This window comes from Solanum dulcamara, chromosome 2 (genome assembly GCF_947179165.1).
Source record: "Solanum dulcamara chromosome 2, daSolDulc1.2, whole genome shotgun sequence".
Lineage (NCBI taxonomy): Eukaryota > Viridiplantae > Streptophyta > Magnoliopsida > Solanales > Solanaceae > Solanum > Solanum dulcamara.
Genome location: NC_077238.1, coordinates 10,922,438 through 10,941,968, shown reverse-complemented (window position 1 = coordinate 10,941,968; position 19,531 = coordinate 10,922,438). Strand labels below are relative to the sequence as shown.

The 19,531-nt window shown below is 33.8% G+C and overlaps 1 protein-coding gene across 1 annotated transcript; it reads left to right on the top strand.

The window, feature by feature from the left end:
* Nucleotides 1-3,113: 3,113 nt before the first annotated feature.
* On the top strand, nucleotides 3,114-15,855 carry LOC129880313 (WAT1-related protein At3g28050-like). Its single transcript, XM_055954289.1, has 8 exons — nucleotides 3,114-3,391; nucleotides 3,467-3,529; nucleotides 3,622-3,735; nucleotides 4,654-4,882; nucleotides 4,965-5,123; nucleotides 10,489-10,640; nucleotides 10,800-10,963; nucleotides 15,512-15,855. The coding sequence occupies exons 1-7, from the start codon at nucleotides 3,204-3,206 to the stop codon at nucleotides 10,948-10,950; spliced, it is 1,056 nt and encodes a 351-aa protein (XP_055810264.1). The 5' UTR covers nucleotides 3,114-3,203; the 3' UTR covers nucleotides 10,951-10,963; nucleotides 15,512-15,855.
* The last annotated feature ends 3,676 nt before the right edge of the window (nucleotides 15,856-19,531 follow it).

Genomic DNA, 19,531 nt, shown 5'->3' with positions numbered 1-19,531 from the left:
TTAAGAAATCAATACCAAATCGATAACCCAATCATTATTTTTTATGAAATCATTAAATAACTTTTAACCCAATAGCAATAAAATAATAATATTTTTTTCAATTCGATTTATCGATCGATTTAGTATTTGCACACCCCTAGAACCATCTACTCATTTTGAGAATGAGTTCCACCAACTTATATTTAATTTATTCTTTAGTAATTATACAAGTAATATATTGAGTTAGTCGGATGACTACGGATTTTCGTAACCCAAATTTAACACGTAAATTCGCCCCTGACTCTTTGCCCCTATTTTGTGTTGGTTTTAAATTTTTGGTCTTCATAACAAATAATCTTTTCGTGAGATATATAATCATAATATTTCACAAGTTATGCTCGGACATGATTTTAATTTCTAAAAAACTTATGCCCCACCCACCAGGCATAAGTTCGATCTTAAATGGCAAAAATTACATACCAATTGTTATTTGAAGGATAAAAATTAAAGACCAATTAATTGTCATTCTTGTATTCAAAATAGTAAGACTGTCAAAATGATCCTTAATACAGGTGATCCGCCTAATCCGTCTAAAATTTTATGGGTTGGATTCAAAATAATTCAAAGGACAAATAACAAAAATTTCACTAGTTTAAAGGCTAACTACATCTCTTTCCATTAGTTTTTGATATTACCATTCCTACCATATTTTATTCCCCAGATACATATTTCTCGGATCTCAGGTGTGTTTGGTATGGTGGAATTTTTTAATTTTTCTATGTTTGCTTGAACATTTTCTCTAGAAAAACAAGTTTCTTAAAAATGAGGAAAATAACTTTCCTAATGGAAGTCGAGAAAACAAGGTGCATAATGACATTCCAAGTTTAGTATTTTCTCCTCACGCACCAATCCCCCAACCCCCAACCTTTGCCATCTCACTCCCCACCACCCTTGAACCTCTATTTTCCATCCCATCCCGCCTTCACAATATTTCGTTAGATAACATATAAAATATTTTTGGAATAATATTTTTTTTGCTTACTTACCAAACATTAAAAAATAAGTAAGAAACCCACTTGTTTTCCAAGAAAACATTTTATAGGAAATCATTTTTAATGAAAAACATTTTACTTCTTACCAAACACAAAATATGAAATGTAATTGAAAAACAACAACTTAGAAGCAAATCACGCGTTCTTCCCTAAATTTCTTCTAAAAAAACTCAAATTTTTTTCGAGCAGCAAAAATCTTTTTCCATAGAGATACAATATCTTGATTATCAAAAAAATTATATTTTGAATCAAACATTGGGGATGAAAAAAGTATTATAAAGTATCATGAAGTAGGGGGGATTAAAATCAAACTATAACCAATAACCAAACAGAAAAAATATAAGTAGAATATTGGTATTGAGTTATTGTGTTGATAGTTTGAGTTCAGAATTATATAAATAAGAGATTATCGGTTCGAAATGGATTGTCTACTTTTATATACGATAAACTGATAACCCGTTTTACTCGTGCTCCCCAACCAATAATATCTCTTTGGCCCAAACACCTTTTTTCATTAGCCGCTTACCCCAATTAATTACCATCATCAACACCTACCAATTGTATTCTCTATCGGCAACAACGATGGAATCCAATGGGCTCAGGTCGTTGGATGAGAAGTTACTATTGGAGTACACAAAAATTGCTCAATCTTTAGTTTCAATTTTTATATCAGATAAATCGATTAATCGATAATGAGCATAACCGAATTGATTGATATCTTATTGGTTCGATAGCGATTTATTACATATAAATATTGATCATCAATAAGTTAAATATTAAGTGCTTAAATCGAACCATTCGATAAACACCCTGCTCTAAAGAGACATACAATAGCTCTCTCATTTCAGAAGAACTTTTGATCGAGGAAAACTCAATTCACTTGTCCTAGAAATTATGAAATCATGCAAACATTCTAAAGTATTCAATCATTCAAATGGTTAAGAAGTTAATTTCTTGGAATTAAGTGATATCTCAATTGGGACAAACTCCAAAAAGTTTGAGACCACATTATTTTAGAGATATTTTAAAAAGAATTTTGACTGATTTTATTGTGATAATTTTGTTGACTGTTATCTATTTCAGACCCTTAGACCAACATTAATTAAAAGAACTAAAAGACGATAACAATTTTCCATTTTATGTCATTTCCTTTTTCAAGAGAGAATATAACAAAATAGGGTAATTTCCAGAGTACTTCATTGCCCTTTTATAATGTAAAACAAGAATGTACATGAAAAGATCGTAATAACTTTTGATATGAAAAAAAATCTTATATTTGGGATATGTTTAAAATAGTCCATTAAATATATATCTAAGTAGTTTTAGTTTGCGAAAATTATACATTATTGTTTTGCCAGATATTTAATAAGCCCTGATTGTGAGATTTACGGAGAAATTTTTTATGATGTTTGTTAAAAAATTTTCTAAAGTATTTACTTATTCTGTCTTACTTTATGTGGCAAATATATAAATTTTATTTTAAAAAATTTGAATTTTTTATATTTGAATTTATCCTTAAAATTTGAACTTCAAAATTTCCATCATGTCGTGTAAATTGATATTGTCTGTTTGGCTTAAATTGCTTTAAGCAGCTTATGAGAAAATAAATAAATTAGGGTAACCAACTTTTTTTTTTTTGATTTATAGAGCCCGTTTGGATGAGCTTAAAAAAGTAACTTTTATGTATGAAATGCTTTTAGAACTTTGAAGTGCTGAAAATTATTTTTATAAATAAATAGTTGAGTGTTTGGTTAAAAGTGCGTCGAAGAAATGAGGAAAAAAATGTGAATTTTAGGGTTAAAAGAATAAAAAGGGTAGTTTGAGAATTTAGTTAAAATATAAGGGATATAAAAGTAATTTCTATGGTCAAAAGCACTTAGAAAAAAAAGTTAGGAATCCTAATTTTTCTTTTTTAGCTGACTTATGATTTAAAGTTAGCATTAGACAAACATTACAATAACCTAAAAGGAGTTTATAAGTTGGTTTGACCACTAAAAAAAAAACTTTGAAAATAACTTATCTTCTAACTTATAATGCCATCCAAACGGCTCAAAAGTTTCACTTTTCTTTTTTCATTTTTAATTTTTGGGGCTCAGTATCCAACAGTTTAGTGTTGACCATTGAAACTGCATTTTTCCACTGGTGAAGTCCAAGTTCACAAACAAGAGAAAAATGGCTATGGAGATGAAGATGAAGGAAGCTTTGCCATATATAGGAATGGCTTCTACTCAATTTGCACAAGTGGGTCTAATGATAGTAGCCAAAAAAGCCATGTCCACCGGAATGACCAATTTCACTTTCGTCTTCTACTCCAACACTCTTGCCTCCCTTATTCTCCTCCCTTCTTTCTTCTTCTACAGGTTTTCCCTTTCGCTTCAATTCGAAAAACCCACAAAAAAAATACCATCTTTAATTGATTTGATTTGATTATGTAGGTCAACTCGTCCTCCACTCAATTTCTCACTTATATGTGGGTTTTTCTTGCTGGGCGTTCTTGGGTATGTAATTTCTCATCTTTCAATAGTCTTATGTATGAAAAATTAACTGTTTCTTTCTGATTTTTGGGTTATGGGTTTTCATGAATTTGTAGCTGTTCAGCTCAGCTAACTGGGTATACGGGGATTAATTATACTTCTGCTTCGTTTGCCTCAGCAATGCTCAACCTCATCCCAGGTTTTACTTTCATACTTGCCGTAATTTTCAGGTTTTTTTTAATCCCTCTCCTCACTTTTGCTCTAGTTGATTTTAGAGTTGAACGGATTTTAAGAAAGATAGACTAATTCGCCGTATAGCTTGGTACGCGTACACATAACATAGACATTTTTATAGCTAGTATATCATTAAGGGGTAAAGTGAGGAGTGTAAGTTAAACAATTTTCAAAGATAAAAATGTGTCATTCTATTTGGAACAAATTAAAAAGAGAAGAATGTCATATAAATGGAACAAAGAGAGTGTTAAGTAAGCCTGTTTATTCGATTTCAGGCATATGGTAAAACAGATTCCCTCTGAACTATTCTACTTGGTGTAGTTATGTTTTCGATGTTATAAACATTGCAGTTAGTAGTGTGACTGTTTCTTTGGTTTCAATTGTTAGTATAATTGTTTTCAAATTCAATTGAATTTTTCATTTCCATTCAGTTTTAGACCACGCATGAACAGAAAAAATGTAATGGGGAGATTCTCCGTAAATTCAGGAACCATGGAAGGATAAGTAAGAAAAGAAATGATGGAAAGAAGACTAAATATTACAAATATGAGTTTAGCCATCTCTAATTATTTATTTGTTAAACTGGAAAATTTATACATTGAACTGGAACAAAATGAAACTTTACAAAAGTGCATCAATTTCCCTTGTTATGGATGTTGTACTTTCAAGTTCTTTTCCTCTCTTGGTTATGAAGATTTAATATATATATACATACACATGCATATATAACTCCTGCAAGCAAACAAGTTAATGGTCATATGGTTTTGATAAACAGAGAAACCTGCTAATGAAGCCATTCAATGTGGTCTCTTTTCTCTTCTAGACATCAGTGACCTAATTGGATACTATCAATCTCTTTGATCACAAGAGACTGGAACAAATAACACATATACACTTCTTTTGCTTTCTTTTAGAATGGAGAAATTAGATTGTCGAAGAACAAGTACCCTGATTAAATCCGTTGGAACCATTGTCTCAATTGCCGGAGCGTTCACCGCCACTCTTTACAAGGGACCACAAATTTTGTTGACTTCCTCTTTGAAGCCTCAAAATTATCTTCATTTCCAGGAAACTGACTGGGTGATTGGAGGACTATATCTTGTAGTGGATTGTGTAGTGTCTTCATTATATTTAATTGTACAGGTGTGAGAATAACTCTTTGAAAGTGACTCTTTTATTAGCTGAGAATCAGCACTAGAACTGATATATTTTTTCTTTTTTACAGGCTTCCGTCCTTAAGAAATATCCAGTTGAGCTGATTGTGGTCTTCTTTTACTGCTTCTTTGCATCCATTCTATCAGCAATTGTCTCTCTGTTTATGGACAGGAACTTAAATGCTTGGTTGCTACAACCTGGTACGAGATTGTACGCTGTTCTATACTCAGTAAGTAGGTAAATTGTGTGCATATACATTTTGTTTGCTCATATAGTGAGTTTATGACCATGCTAAGATATACGTGGGCGAAGAATTTGTTTCTGTTTAAGTACTTCTATAAGTAGATGAATCCTGTTTAATTGAGACTGGTATGGAATTACTTAACCTGATTCTAGATCTCTGTCTGCTTGGTATCAGAATTAAACTCTAGCTAATTGTACAGTTTCCTCCACCCAATCCCCTGATCTTAACTTGGCTCAATTTGATCCTATTAGACCTAGATTTTATCAATTGCAAACTAAGGTACAGCACGTTTTTATGTTTCTGCTCTTACTTAATCTCAGTTAGAGTGTTACGCAAAGGTGGGATCAAGTTAGGTGCTACACTAGAGCACGCAGTTTGTTCTAAAGCATGAATCTCATACGATTAGAAACAAAATAAAGATAGAGAGGGATAAGCTGGTCCATATTGAGGCTGATCTGTACTGATTTTAGTGTCTGTTCCAAGAGTGTTCAGGTCGGGAAGTATGTGTTGGACATTCAGTTAACATGTAATGATAGGAAAGTGAGAAGGAGAAGTAGATATTGGCTAAGTGATCAATAGTAAATAAATACTTCTAATTTTTGAAGAGTTTCTTTCTTCATGGAATCTTCTTAAAAGTGTGTGTGTGTGGGGGGGGGGGGGGGACCTAAATCTTTTGCCAACAAATTGCTTGAACTGTGAAAACGTCTTTGATGTAACGTGCCTTCTGAACAAGCACAAACTTTCAATTGACCAATTACATTGGACAATAATGTTGACTGCGGTTAGAATATCTTTTTTCTCTATGTAACTGCTCCTTTGTATGACATTCTTTCCTTTTTGATTGTTCCAAGAAGTGACATCTTTGTATATTTGAAAATTCTTTTAACTTTTAAGTTTTTCATTTTATCCTCAATGATATGTTCTTAGCCATAGAAATACCATGACATGTCTAAGAACACTTGTTCTAAGGGTACTTTTGGTCTAAGTTGTGTGGACTTTTTTACTTTCGATGCCGCACTCATGTCGGGTTCTCCAAAAATGCACTGCTTTTAGAGAATCCGACACGCATCCATTGACATTTATGAATAGTCCAAGCAACATAACTTTTTGGTATGTACCAGAAGTTCTTTGTTTTCTCTTAAACCTCATGCCAGTTAAGCACCGCAATATAAAATGAAAGGGGGAAAGTATATCCTAAGTTGGTCCGACTAGGGTGCGGGTATCTGACACGGGTGCGGATATAGAGGTTGGATCCATCATGATCTTAATTTTGAAGATTCGCGGGTACGGATCCATTGTATGGCTAGGGGTACTGGTATTCAGCTAAAAGTGATTCAAATATCTAAAAATAGAGCTATAAAAATATGCCTAATTTATGGTGGATATTTGGAAGGAAAGGAATGCATTAGTTTTTGAGGTTAAGTTTGAATCTTTAATTATTTTATTATTATGTACAAATGCATCTCCTTACTAATTTTTTTTTGGTGTAACATGGCTATTGCAAATGATATAAAGGTCATGATAAACTTCTTGAGTTCATCGCACATTCAACGGTGATATTTTTTTTTTGAAAATGGGAATCTTTACTTCTATATTAACCACAGGTATACTACACTAAACATGTAGTCCCCCATCACAAAAGTTGTTTCTTACAAAATCCTAATAGACAATTACAGGCAGTCGATAGCATTAAAAACATTTTCTGTGCTGTCTACAACTACTTGTTTACACCAAAAATATTAAAGGCCTAAGCAGTCTATCTTGATCTTCTGTATGTTGCTTCTTTTACCTTCAAAACATCTTTGATTCCTCTCTTTTCATATGATCCACCAAATACACGCTGGAACCATATTCCACCTATCCTCCTTCTTCCTTGCATTACCATCAATGATCCAGCTTCTTAGTACTTCTTTGATTCTTCCCCGGTTTCACCCATCTTATCTTCCTCTTGTGGATGAACATCTGGCACAGCTGATCTGTCCATTTACAATGCAAAAAGAGATGGTTTACTGTCTCTATCTGCTCTTCACATAGATAGCATCTAGAGCATAGGCTGAATTTCCTCTTGCTAAGGTTTTCATGATTGAGGACTGCTTCCTTTGCCAGTAGTCATGTAAAGTAGTTTACCTTATTGGGCATGTGGGTCTTCCAGATCATTCTCCATGGCCATCCTATCTCCTGAGTATTTGTTCTTGTCAAGTCTTTGTAAGATGACCTAACAGTAAAAATACCTCTGCTATCCATCTTCCACACTAGTCTGTCCTTTTCTTCTGTCAAATTGAAATTTTGAGGGATTGTATTCTGAAAAGCTGCTATCAAGGTTATCTCCCAGTCATTTAGGTTCCTTCTCAAATGGAGATTCCAACCTTGTCTTGTCCATAGTTCAGCCACAGTAGCATCCTGAGCTTGGCTTAAATTATATAGCTCCGGAAAAGTCTGCTTCAGAGGCCATTGCCCACACCATATATCCTTCCAGAAGGCCATTTTCTCTCCATTTCCAACCTTGCAACTTGTTCTTGAAGAAACTAGTTGCCATAGGTTCCTGATGGATCTCCATACACTACAATTATAAGGGGTTGTCATCTCCTCTGTTATCCATCTGTCTTGCATGCCATATTTTGTTCTGATCACCTCTTTCCATAAAGCTTCTTCTGGAACTGCAAACTTCCATAACCACTTCATTATCAGACTTTTGTTGTGTATGTTCAGTTCCCTGATATTCAAGCCCCCTCCTTTCTTACTTTCCAATAGCTCCTCCCATTTCACTAGATGGTATTTCTCCTTTTCTTCACTTCCTTTCCATAGAAAATTTCTCATAACAACATCTAGTCTATTAGTCACACCGACCGGGGTAGGAAAGACTGACATCATATATGAAGGGATAGAATCCATTACACCATTAACCAAAGTGAGTCTACCACCTGAGGTTAGGTATTGACTTTTCCAGTTTGCCAGTCTTTTCTCACTTTTCTCTATTACTTCACTCCACATGTTTTTGGATTTGCTCTTAGCTCCTAAGGGCATTCCCAGGTATGTGGTTGGGAGTTCACCCACTTTCCCCCCTAATTTTTCTGCCAAGTCCTCAATGTTTGGCACTGTATTGTATTGACTGGGAATATGAAGCTCTTTCCCCAGTTTATATGCAAACCAGATATTGCTTCAACAACGTTGAAGATAACTCTGAGAATCAACAGTGATATTGACTTGTAAATATCTTTAAAACACCTTTTGTTGCGGACTTTTTAATACAATATCCTTTAATGATAAAGAAACATATGCCTAAATTATGACTTCACCCTATCTTTTGTTTTAATGTCGGAAATCATTGTAATTGTCTTGAATTTCTCAATCAATTTTGGTCAAAGTACCCAAAATCAATTGACCATATCCGGTATGGATTCCACACCGACACCCATGTTGTGTCAACATGGGTGCGGCACCGAAAGTGAAGAGTCCGCGTAACTTAGAGTATATCAAAAATACATGCTGAAATAGTTTACATACTTCCTATACCAGATTGCTAATGATATTTTGAATTACATGAGTGCACTGCTCTTCAATACTCCCTTTATTCCATTTTATGCTAAGTTGCGCGGACTCTTCACTTTCGATGCCTCACCCGTGTCGGATTCTCCAAAACTACACTACTTTTGGAGAATCCGACACGCATCCGTTAACATTTTTGAAGAGTCCGAACAACATAGATTTTATGTGGCAGATTTTCCATTTTAGTCTATCCCAAAAATAATACTAACATCTTTTTTTTTGGAAACTATTTGATCTTAGCATGTGCGGTTTAATTTTGATGACATGACTTGTTTGTACCCATTTGATATGGAGGTTCATTTTTCAGAAGGATAGAGAAAATGAAAGGTATGTGGAACTCTAACCACCACACATTTGAAAGAATAATTTTGGAACTTCGCTATATATTTGGCTGACATGCCAAAAGTCTGTAATTTTTCTTTTTAATTCCTACCCGTTTGAACATCTTCAGATAAAATGGTGGGACGGAGGGAGTAACAATTACTTCCAAAGACTACAAACATTTTCCTATATAGCTGAAGACTCAGAAAGCTGTTCAATAGAGAACCAAGACAATCAAAGCAGTCGTCATAATCACTTACTAAAACAAAAGATTTGCTTACACAACTTCTAAAGTTATTCATGTGTTGAGACATAAACCTGCTAAAAAGTAATTATGTTAGCTTTGAATTTGGTTTCTCTTTCTTTTGTTCAAAACATTATTCAATTAGTTTGGCCAACAGTTGGCTGTTTACGTGATTTAGCTCAGTGTTTAGGGGAGCGCGAAGCGGAAAAAAGCTACAAGGTCCCGCTTCACACTTTAAGCGAAGTGCTGGCTTCATTTAAGTGAAGCACAACTTAAAAGGAAAAAGACCAAAATAAATAGAGACAAAAGATATAAGCAAAAATTCATATTAAAAACTAAAAAAAGATTCCTTTAGTTGTCTTATCACAAAACAGACATACAATTGTTGTCCTATTGGTCTCACTTTTTTCCCGTATTTTCATGCCAGGTCAGTCATTTTTAATCACGGACAAGATTTATGAAAAATAATCAACATTATATTTTTATCACTATTAAGAAAAAATTCAACAACATTTTAGTCATTGTTAAGAAACAAGTCAGCAATATATATTTTAATCACTGTGAGGAAAAAAAAATTCAGCAACATATAATTTAAATAATCAAAGCTAAACAGGGCAAAGGAAAACAGAGTAACGAACAGAGTACAAAAAAAAGAAGAAACTTCCTAGGCTAGCAGTGCCACTCACCAGAAAGAAGAAGAAAGAAAAGAGAAAAAGTACCGGAAGGAAAGAGTACACTGAAACCTTACTATTCTGATTTCTTAAGGATCAGGTAAGTCGCAACTCTTTTTCTTCTTTAAAATCGATCACTTATTAATTAAAAGAAAATAAAACCGATGCTTTGCTCACTTCGCCGCTTCTGGTCGCATCGCGCTTCAAGCCCAGAAGTGGCCGCTTCTTTGCACATGCCTCGCTTCAGCTGGCTGAAGTGCTGAACCCTCGCTTCGCTTCACCACTTAAAGCGATGAAGCGCTCGCTTTCCTGAACACTGGTTTAGCTTTCCTCTTCTTCTACTCTAGCCAACCACATTAATCCTGAGTGGTTCCCTTGAGAACACATTTCTTTGTTTTACTAGGAAGAAGTCTGGGCTTATCAGTAATTATAAGAAAGCTATAATCTTTTGAGTATTGTCAATAGAGAATACTAATGTGTGTTTTTATATTTTCTCAGCATTGAGGGGTGCATCAGTTGCATTCTTCAGCATATCTCAAACATCTGACATGTATTTTGCTTTCCTTAGGGAATATTTGGCTCAGCATTTCAAGTCAGTGTGATGTTTTGGTGCATTCGTAGAAAGGGACCTCTCTTTGTTGCTATGTTCCATCCTCTTGGAATCGTAATTGCTGCTGCATTGGGTATAATCTTCTTAGGGGATATTTTCTACCTTGGCAGGTATGGTTATATCTCATTTACAATTTTACAAATCTATCAAGTTGTTGGCAATCCAAATTGAAAAAAAGTTTCTATTATGAACTCTTTTCTCTCTCTCGATTCGTGAATGTCATAAAGTACTGTTTGCATGTGCCTAATCATCACCTTTGTTGAGTACAGCTTGGTGGGGTCAATTATAATTGTTGTTGGCTTTTACGCTGTTATGTGGGGAAAAACAAAAGAAGACAAGGTGGATGAAGAAAAACTCGCACGAAATGTCAATTCAAAGGCCCCACTCTTGCAAATAAAGGATGCAGAGACAAAATTTTAAGCATAAATCATCGGTACGTCTTCTTTTTAGCAGCTATCTTTTAAAGCCATTAGGGAATACAATTTCTGCATATCTTATGTGTTGTAACTATATATCTTGTAAAGATAGTTCATGAGGAGAGAATCGTCCAAGTGCATATTAAACCACCGGTCCATTCCCCAACCAATGTGGGACTCGTACCCACTCTAACACCCTCCTTCACTCCCAGGTCCAATTGGAGTATGGATGGGAAACCCAAAGAGGGATGAACCTGGCTGTGATACCATGTAAAGATATGGTGTCGGAGCCTAACTCAATCCCAAAAGGTAGCTCATGAGGGGAGGATTGCCCAAGTCTATATAAGCAAACCATTAGTCCATTCCCAACCAATGTAGGACTCGAACACACTAACATATCTCAAGTTACTGTAACAAGTATCTTACTACAGTGTGCTTCACTGTGAAATATGGTAAAATATATGCCTAGATCTCCAAGGTCTTGGTAACTTATACCGAGCCCAAGACCGTTGTATCTTTAGTCCATGCAACTTAATGAACCTATAGGAGATGGAGAAAATGATAAAGCTTGGGCTGGTCAGGGTGTGGTTTTCGGAGTTGTGGCTATTGCTCCTTCTGCATCTGTTTTCTTTGTATAAAGCTGTAGACAGAGCTTCACATCCTGACTAGGCTCTGATACTTGATGGAGCATACTCCACATGAACTATAAGAAATAACAAACAATGGAATATTTTGTAAATGTATTTTCTTTTTAGCTCTTACTCATCAAGATTCCAGTAAAATAACCAATATATAGTGTTAGTTTAGGTGCACCTTGACGACTCAATGGGTAGGGGTTTGAATTGGGTCGTACCAAATTTGCGTCACGCTTAAAGTTTTCATGTTACTGGAGCGAGTATCATACTACAGTGTGCTGCACTGTGAGATGGTAAATTTATGCCTAGATCTCCAAGGTCTTGTAACTTATCCCGAGCCCAAGATCGTTGCATCTTTAGTCCTTGCAGCTTTATAAACCTTTAGGAGACGAAGAAAATGATAAATTTTGGGATGGTCAGGGTTCGGTTTTCAGAGTTGTGGCTATTGCTCCTTCTGCATCTGTTCTCTTTGTATAAAGCTGTAGACAGCTTCACATCCTGAGTAGGCTCTGATACTTGATAGAGCATACTCCACATGAACTATAGGAAATACTAACAAACAACGGAATATTTGGTAACTGTATTCTCTTTTTAGCTCTTACCCGCCAAGATTCCAGTAAATAAACAATATATAGTGTTAGTTTAGGTGCATCTTGACGACTCAAGGGGTGGGGGTTGAATTGGGCCCTCTTAAAATTTGCCTAACTTGACTGTAGAACTGGTCCTTGTGAGAATTCAGTTAAGAACACAAAAACAGTGAAGTGTGTAATAGTAAATACATAGGATTTTTAACGTGGAAAATACCCGACTCAAAAGGTGCAAAAACTATGACCTAAACTCCACTAAACAAAGTGAGCCAAAAATTCAGACTGCAAACCCTTGCAATCTAAACTTGACTCTAAGCCTTGATATTAACTGTTACGGCATTACCTGACAACTATACTCGCCTCAAGTCACACTGACTTGAACGACAAAATGTTTCACATAACAAAACAATGTGCAACCTAACAGAATTTTGAATAAGTAGATGGTTACAACTCAAAATCCTATTACAAGTGAATCCAGGACTGGACTCAATGAATTGAAATACCCACACAAGGACCAGAGTCTTCAGCCTGGTTCTTCATTCTCAGATGATCGTCTTCGTACTTTCAAGAATGATGAATTGCTTGAAAGCACTAAAACTGTTGCTCAATCTCTCAATTTGTGTGAATGAATGATTTCCTACGAAATAGTATACAATATATATTATTAACATTAGTAAGCACATGAAAAATGAAAACACTTATTTCGAAGATTCTATCAAGTAAGGAAACCGAATCAAAGCTGAGTTATTTACCGAGAAGGTTCTCAAATCATGTCTTACAAAAAATAACTCCAATTCGGCCATACTCTGAATCCTTTTAGAGATCAAAAACTTTGGAAAGATCTTGTGACTATCTAGAATATATTGCACGAATAATAATGGAGATATACACAGATAATTTCTCTAAAAATTATTCATCAGCATTAAGGACCTGTTTCTTAACACAATTCCTTCACAGAGTACATTGTGTTTGTTAATAATCAAAATACGTCAGTCTCAACATATAGACACATTTATGGACATCCTTGAATCACATAATAATCTGGAACATGTCAGTCCTTCTCAGAAGAAATGTTTCCGTCTTCTTAGAAGTTGTAGAATTTTATTTAGGGTTTGTGTCCTAAAAGCAAGTTTATTGTAGGAATATATCCTTTTAGTTACATCTCTTCTCTTGGCATGTCAATGATTAGTATGATAACCATTCTGTTTTTTTTTGGTTCAATTCTCTAGAAGAAGAAACATATGAATTTGGTATTAAAAGTTGTAACTTCTCATTTGCAAGGGGTTCTCGTCTTGTCTTGTATCCAAATGATAGCAACGAGGTCAAGCTTTAACACAACATTTATTAGAAAGAGATTCTTACATGGATGAAACGGTGAGGAGGCAATGCTTAAATGCCAGTATACATTTTGGGGGTGTCGGAGAGATCAATGAGGGGATTAGAAGTAGATCAGTAGTTGGCCATTTTGACAAGACATATATAGTTTAGGTACTGAATAGGCTGGGGCAGGAAATGAAAATTTATGATCTAAATCTGGAGACAGTTCTAGTCCGGTTATTTTTTGTCATATAAACATTTCCTATTATATCCACTACTGCTCTGTTTTGGTTTTGGCAGCTTGTAGCATGTAAGCAGTAGCTGAACCAGTCCATTTAGAGTTTGTTTAATTTAGAACTGACATCCACCATAATTGAATCTCATCATTTTAAGCCGTGTTGATTTTTCTACATAAACCCTTCCTGACACAAATTCTATTGACTTCAAATCCATTGCGTAAGCTGGGCGGCTCTTATTAAGTATTATACAGTGTAACAGCCTAACAGGTCATAAGGATAAGGTGTCAAAAGATGAGTTGAACAGAAAAGGTCATTTAGCCCACAGTGCAGAATTGACTTGGTATAGATAACCTGTGGTGTCCAATGTGCCTACCATCCCGAGGGATTTCTTTATGATTTAATTGAAAATATTGTACTTATTAAATTTAACCCTTGATTTTTTCCGAGCACAATTGATCTTGTCAAACCTTTGTTCTTCAACCTATGTGTAGCATGTCCTTATCTTCTTTTATTTCAAGGATATCTTCTGTTAGTGGATGGGGAGCATCAATTAAAATGAATTGGCTGTGCTTTACCAAATGGATCACAAATTACTGAACAGCTGAATGATATATTTTGGAACAGAACTAAATCAGTTTTAAGTGGACGACTACTAGTAATCAGAAAGAAGATGCGGCTCATAAATCTTTTATCTTGATGAAACTTATGATTAAGCTAATTATAAGAATAATGCTTTACATTACCTGGGACGAACAAGAAAAATAGCAGCATATTCTTTCTGATAAATAAATGAATGATACATAACACAAATTCTTTTATCTATGAAGACAAAGAAAACATTTATTCTTTTGTGTGTTTGGAAAAGTTGACATTATTTGTGATAGTTTGATTTATACATTTGAGTATTTTTGATTATGAATTAAATCTATATATTGACATAACATGTAGTTGATCTTTCAAAATGCAGTTTTCCTTGACTTTATGTTTAATAATCTGAATTGAAGCGAAGAACTAACATGAGGTTTCTTTCATAGAATTGATAGAGCTTGCCTTTTGATATCACTCAAAGAAGCATTGATTGTTAGAAAGTCAAACATGTCTGAATATATAAGATGGCTCATTCTTTGCCTCTAAAAAGAAAATTAAATAACTCACATAAATGTTCAACGCCTCTGTGCAGGAGGAGGCACTTTAAATGACCGCATCTCTCTTTTCATGTCAATGAAAGTATGATCATGACTTGTTCACATGCCATTTTCATTATAATATCATCTCCTGAAATGTCAACAAAAGTCTTTTGTTCTCGATAACTCTCTATATGCATGACTGCTTATTTGGTTGATGTCCATGTGACTATAAACTCTGGCCTGACTTTGCATTGGGTTTTCAACGTCATACATGACTAAATATTTAAGATATCTCATTCTTTATGCATAAAAAGAAAATTAGATAACTCATTGTGAAATGCTCGACGCCTCTGTGCTGGAGGAGACAGTTTAGATGGTTGTATCCTCTTTTCTCATGTCAACGGAAGTATGATCATGACTTTTCCTCGTGTCATTTTCTTTCTAATAACATCACGTAACATGTCATTAAAAAGTCTTTTCATTCTCGCTAAATATCTATTTGCATGACTGCGCTTTTGGGAGGTACTAGGTACTTGGTGAACTATCTGAGGCATGCACAAGCTGGCACAAACACCACATTATAAAATAAATCTCTTTGCGTGACTTTTTTTATTTGATTGATGCCGGTGGGATTGACTATTAGCTCTTGCCTGCCTGCAGAATGGAAGAAGTCAAAGGAGCATATTGTGGAAGTTGCAGACATGGAAGCCACAATTAGATGGAGGTCCTCCTTTGCTGAAGTTTGTATAAAATTGTTGAAACATTCATACATGTGCTCAACATTGTTGTAAATGCAGAGCAGATAAACCTATGAAATGTAAAATAAGTCTCTGTAATGACTTGGTTTGTCACTCTTTTTGTCAATGTGTGTATATATTATTATTATTCTGGTCAGCATTGTGATACTATGCTTTGCAAAGATTCTCAAACCTGATATATCTGTGTATATTATACAAAATAATGTATCGTATATTTAACTAGTGAATGTAATTATTTTCTGCTGATCGGTCAAATGTATAACTGGCCTTATTTTCTTTCTTTTAGCTTAGGCACGTTTATACCTTTTAAATGTGGGCCAGATACAGAGGCTTGGACTTTGTGGGAAATATTAGTGCAAAATGTCCAAAGAGGAAGAAATATAGTATATAGTTAGAGGCTTGGACTTTGTGGGAAATATTAGTGCAAAATGTCCAAAGAGGAAGAAATATAGTATATAGTTAGAAAATATTTAACAACAAAAACTATAACAATAATGTATAAGTTATTTAGAACTTGATAACCTGCCTTTTCTAAAACCAGAACCCCGTAAACTTTTAGATTCTGAATCTGCTTTTGTTGATTCAAGTCACATGTAGAAACATAGTGGAAAGAAAGAAGAGGGAGGTGATAAGAGAGAGTCTAGATGCTCAAGAATGAGTAAGTAGTAAAGGAAAAATTAAGTACAAAATTTTGTAAAACCGAAATTAGTCTTTAGTTAGTTGGTTAATCCAATTGACAAATAGTATTAAACATTCACACCATATTATTACACTGACAGCTTCCTACTTAATTGAAATGAAACAAAGTATATACTAAATTACTATATTTTAATTATACATTGCACACTCTAATTGACTCTAGTTGCCCAAAATGCCTTTACGAATACAAGAAAGGTTGCACTAATAGTATGATACCTTTTAACGTAAAGGATTTCTTATATTTGTTGAACTTGATTTTAGTTTAATTAATAATCAAGAGTGATAAGGTACGTAATTTGGAAATAGCAATTGTTAAATGGAGATAATCTGTACTGTAGACTAGAGAGGTTATTTAATTTTAGGCTAAAGTCATACGCATTTCTCAACTTTTTAGATACTTTCATTTTAAAATATATTTTGAGAAAATTCGTACAAGCTAATTAAACTTACAAATTACTGATAAAGTGTTAGATATATTCATAATGATGTGGGGGCATTTTGGAGAAAATCGTGCAGATTTAATTCAAAACGAATAATATAACATCATGTTACGGATATTTTTGAGTTGTTTTAGTCTAACAACGTCTAGTATCAAAGAATGGTTGGGGGAGACGAGTATGCAAATGATAGAATGATGGCATGAGGACCAACTTAATACCTTTGTCCGTTTACGGACCGATTTACAACCTTTGCCAATAGCTTTGAAAGCGAATACAAAATAAATAAAAAAAACACTATGTTTTGATCAGGGGCGGAGCCAGCATGATATTAAGGGGTTCAACCCCCTTCGGTGAAAAATTACACTATTTATACATGGTTGAAATTATTTTTTATGTATATATAGTAGATGTCGGACCCCCTTCTGCTTTCGCATGTTTACTTCTTCATATTTTGAACTCCCTTATTGAAAATCTTGGCTTCGCCACTGATTTTGATGATCATAAATATACGGTTAATGTAAGTGGCACACAATTAATAAATCTTTTTAAATTATCCAAACACTTATAAGCAAATAAATTAAAATAGACGATCGAAATCACTGACAGAGTCACAATTATCAAGGAGTTTCAAAATATAAAAAAATAAACATACAAAAAAATTAAAAATAATTAATTTTAACCATGACCAATCTAATTTTCTTTCAGGTTCGAATCTTTAGCCTTACCTGGCTCCGCTTATGTACAACGTCATTAATATGCCCTAGAAAAAGTTAAAAGAAACCCCTAAAATAAGGGTGTAGACAAATAAATATTTGACAAGTATGAGAAGAGCAGTTGGTCCAAAGATGACAAAGGACTCTCAAACTATTTATTTTCCAAAACAAAATTATAAACATGGTCTGCTGACGTTTCTTTTTTTACTAATAATTGAATAATAGTTTCGTCTTTTTTCTCCCCATTTTATTGCTTACGTACTATAGTTTAAACACAAATATTATTGGAATTGCTGATGTCTTAAATTCTTCTAATTTCTTTATCACTTAAAAGTATCACAACCAGTCAATCAGTATGTTAATCTTGGATTCTTATGCCTTACTGATATCATCTCTATTTCTTTTTTTTAAAAAAATAGATTGTGGAGAGAAGGACGCAATCTTAATCCTTTCTAAATGTTAATTAGGTAGGATTATCAAATGGCCGGATTAAAATAGACTGATTTAATCCTTCCTTCCAAATGGCTAGCTAGTTGGACTGAAATTGGTTAAACAATGGGTCAAGATTCGATCTGTTCAATGTTTATTAAGTTTTAATTTTTTGTTTGTTTTCTTATAATTTGTTAAGTAGCTAACAAGATTTTATTTTCTTTATTATGTTTATATATAACATATCAGGTAAAATAAAAATAGTCTTTCTTAAAAATATTTTGATAAAAAATTTTCATGTGCTATATATGATCCCAAGTTTTAAATGGATTGAACAGCCCGAGTCAAAATGAACTGATTCAATAAATAGATAGAATCATTAACCCGACCAAACTTAGGCAAATAGGACGGATCATGTTTTCATCGACTAATTCGCTCCCTAAACAAACTTCATATTTTATTCCAAATTGTTCATCGTTTGTTGCGTATTGATAGTCAATTTAATGAATCCACATCAAACTAAACCTTGGATATGAAGTAAAATGTGTCATTTACAAACCCGTTTAAGCCAAAAATAAATTCTAATTATTCATAAATTAACTTAATTTTAACCTTTTGGCTAATATTTGTTTAAGTAATATGTTAGACAATTTTCAAATTAAACTTCAACTTTCAAATACTCTTTCCGACTCAATTTTAAGTATTACAACCTTTTTTTTTTCAAACACCAACCAATATATATTGTTAAAAATGAAAACTTTTCCTAAGAGAAACTCCTCTTTAACCATTACAAAAGAAAATAAATAATATTGAATAAATTTGGGGAAGTGGATTATAATTAGTAAAATATATCGTAGATATTTCTAGTAAAATATTATGCTAAGGCAATCATCCTTTTTTTCCCTTGGGTGAAAAAAAGTAATTTGGAATAAAGAATTATGTTGGAATCGTGAGGTGTAATTGAAGAGACCTAATGGAGTTTCGAAAAAATATCTTGTAGGACCATGATTAATTTGAACCACAAAAACAAACCTTGTGGGTCCATATATTAATCTAAACAAACTTCAATATTTTGGACATTATTATGACCATGGTTTCATACGTGTAAGAAAAAAATCTACCTAGGACAAATAATAAGAGACTATAGTACTATTATTATATTATTACCCACAAAGTCTGCGTACAATAGATTCTTGTGATCTGATCCTTTTTTGAATCCTGCGCATAGCAGGAGTTTTAGTGCACCGAGCTACCTTTTAAAAGTGATTGAGTTAGTTTGAACATGTGATTTTAAATGGAGAGTCTCAGATTAAAATTCTATGCATGCTTTTTCGGTCAAGTTCGTCGCACAAACTTGAGTAGTATAATTTATCCTTCATGTCTGGTTTAGATGCTATTATATTAGAGTGTAGTTTATCCTTACGCAATACAATTATATTGGAGTGAAGTTTATCTTATGCGCGCATTGAAAAGGTGGCGATTGATATATACTTGTCAACAAAAAGAAAATACAAATTATTATTATATTATTAAATGTTGTGTCCATCGTTGGGGACTTGGGGTCACTACTCGAGTTGCTCGTTCTCTTCTAAAGTAGCTTAACCTATATATGAAAGGCTAACTTGTTATGTATTGTATATA

Bases quoted from the DNA above. Each gene is read 5' to 3' on its own strand.
- LOC129880313 (XM_055954289.1), top strand. From the start codon at position 3,204: ATGGCTATGGAGATGAAGATGAAGGAAGCTTTGCCATATATAGGAATG. The intron at 3,392-3,466 runs GTTTTCCCTTTC...TTGATTATGTAG, and splicing joins CCTTCTTTCTTCTTCTACAG to GTCAACTCGTCCTCCACTCA. The intron at 10,641-10,799 runs GTATGGTTATAT...TGTTGAGTACAG, and splicing joins GATATTTTCTACCTTGGCAG to CTTGGTGGGGTCAATTATAA.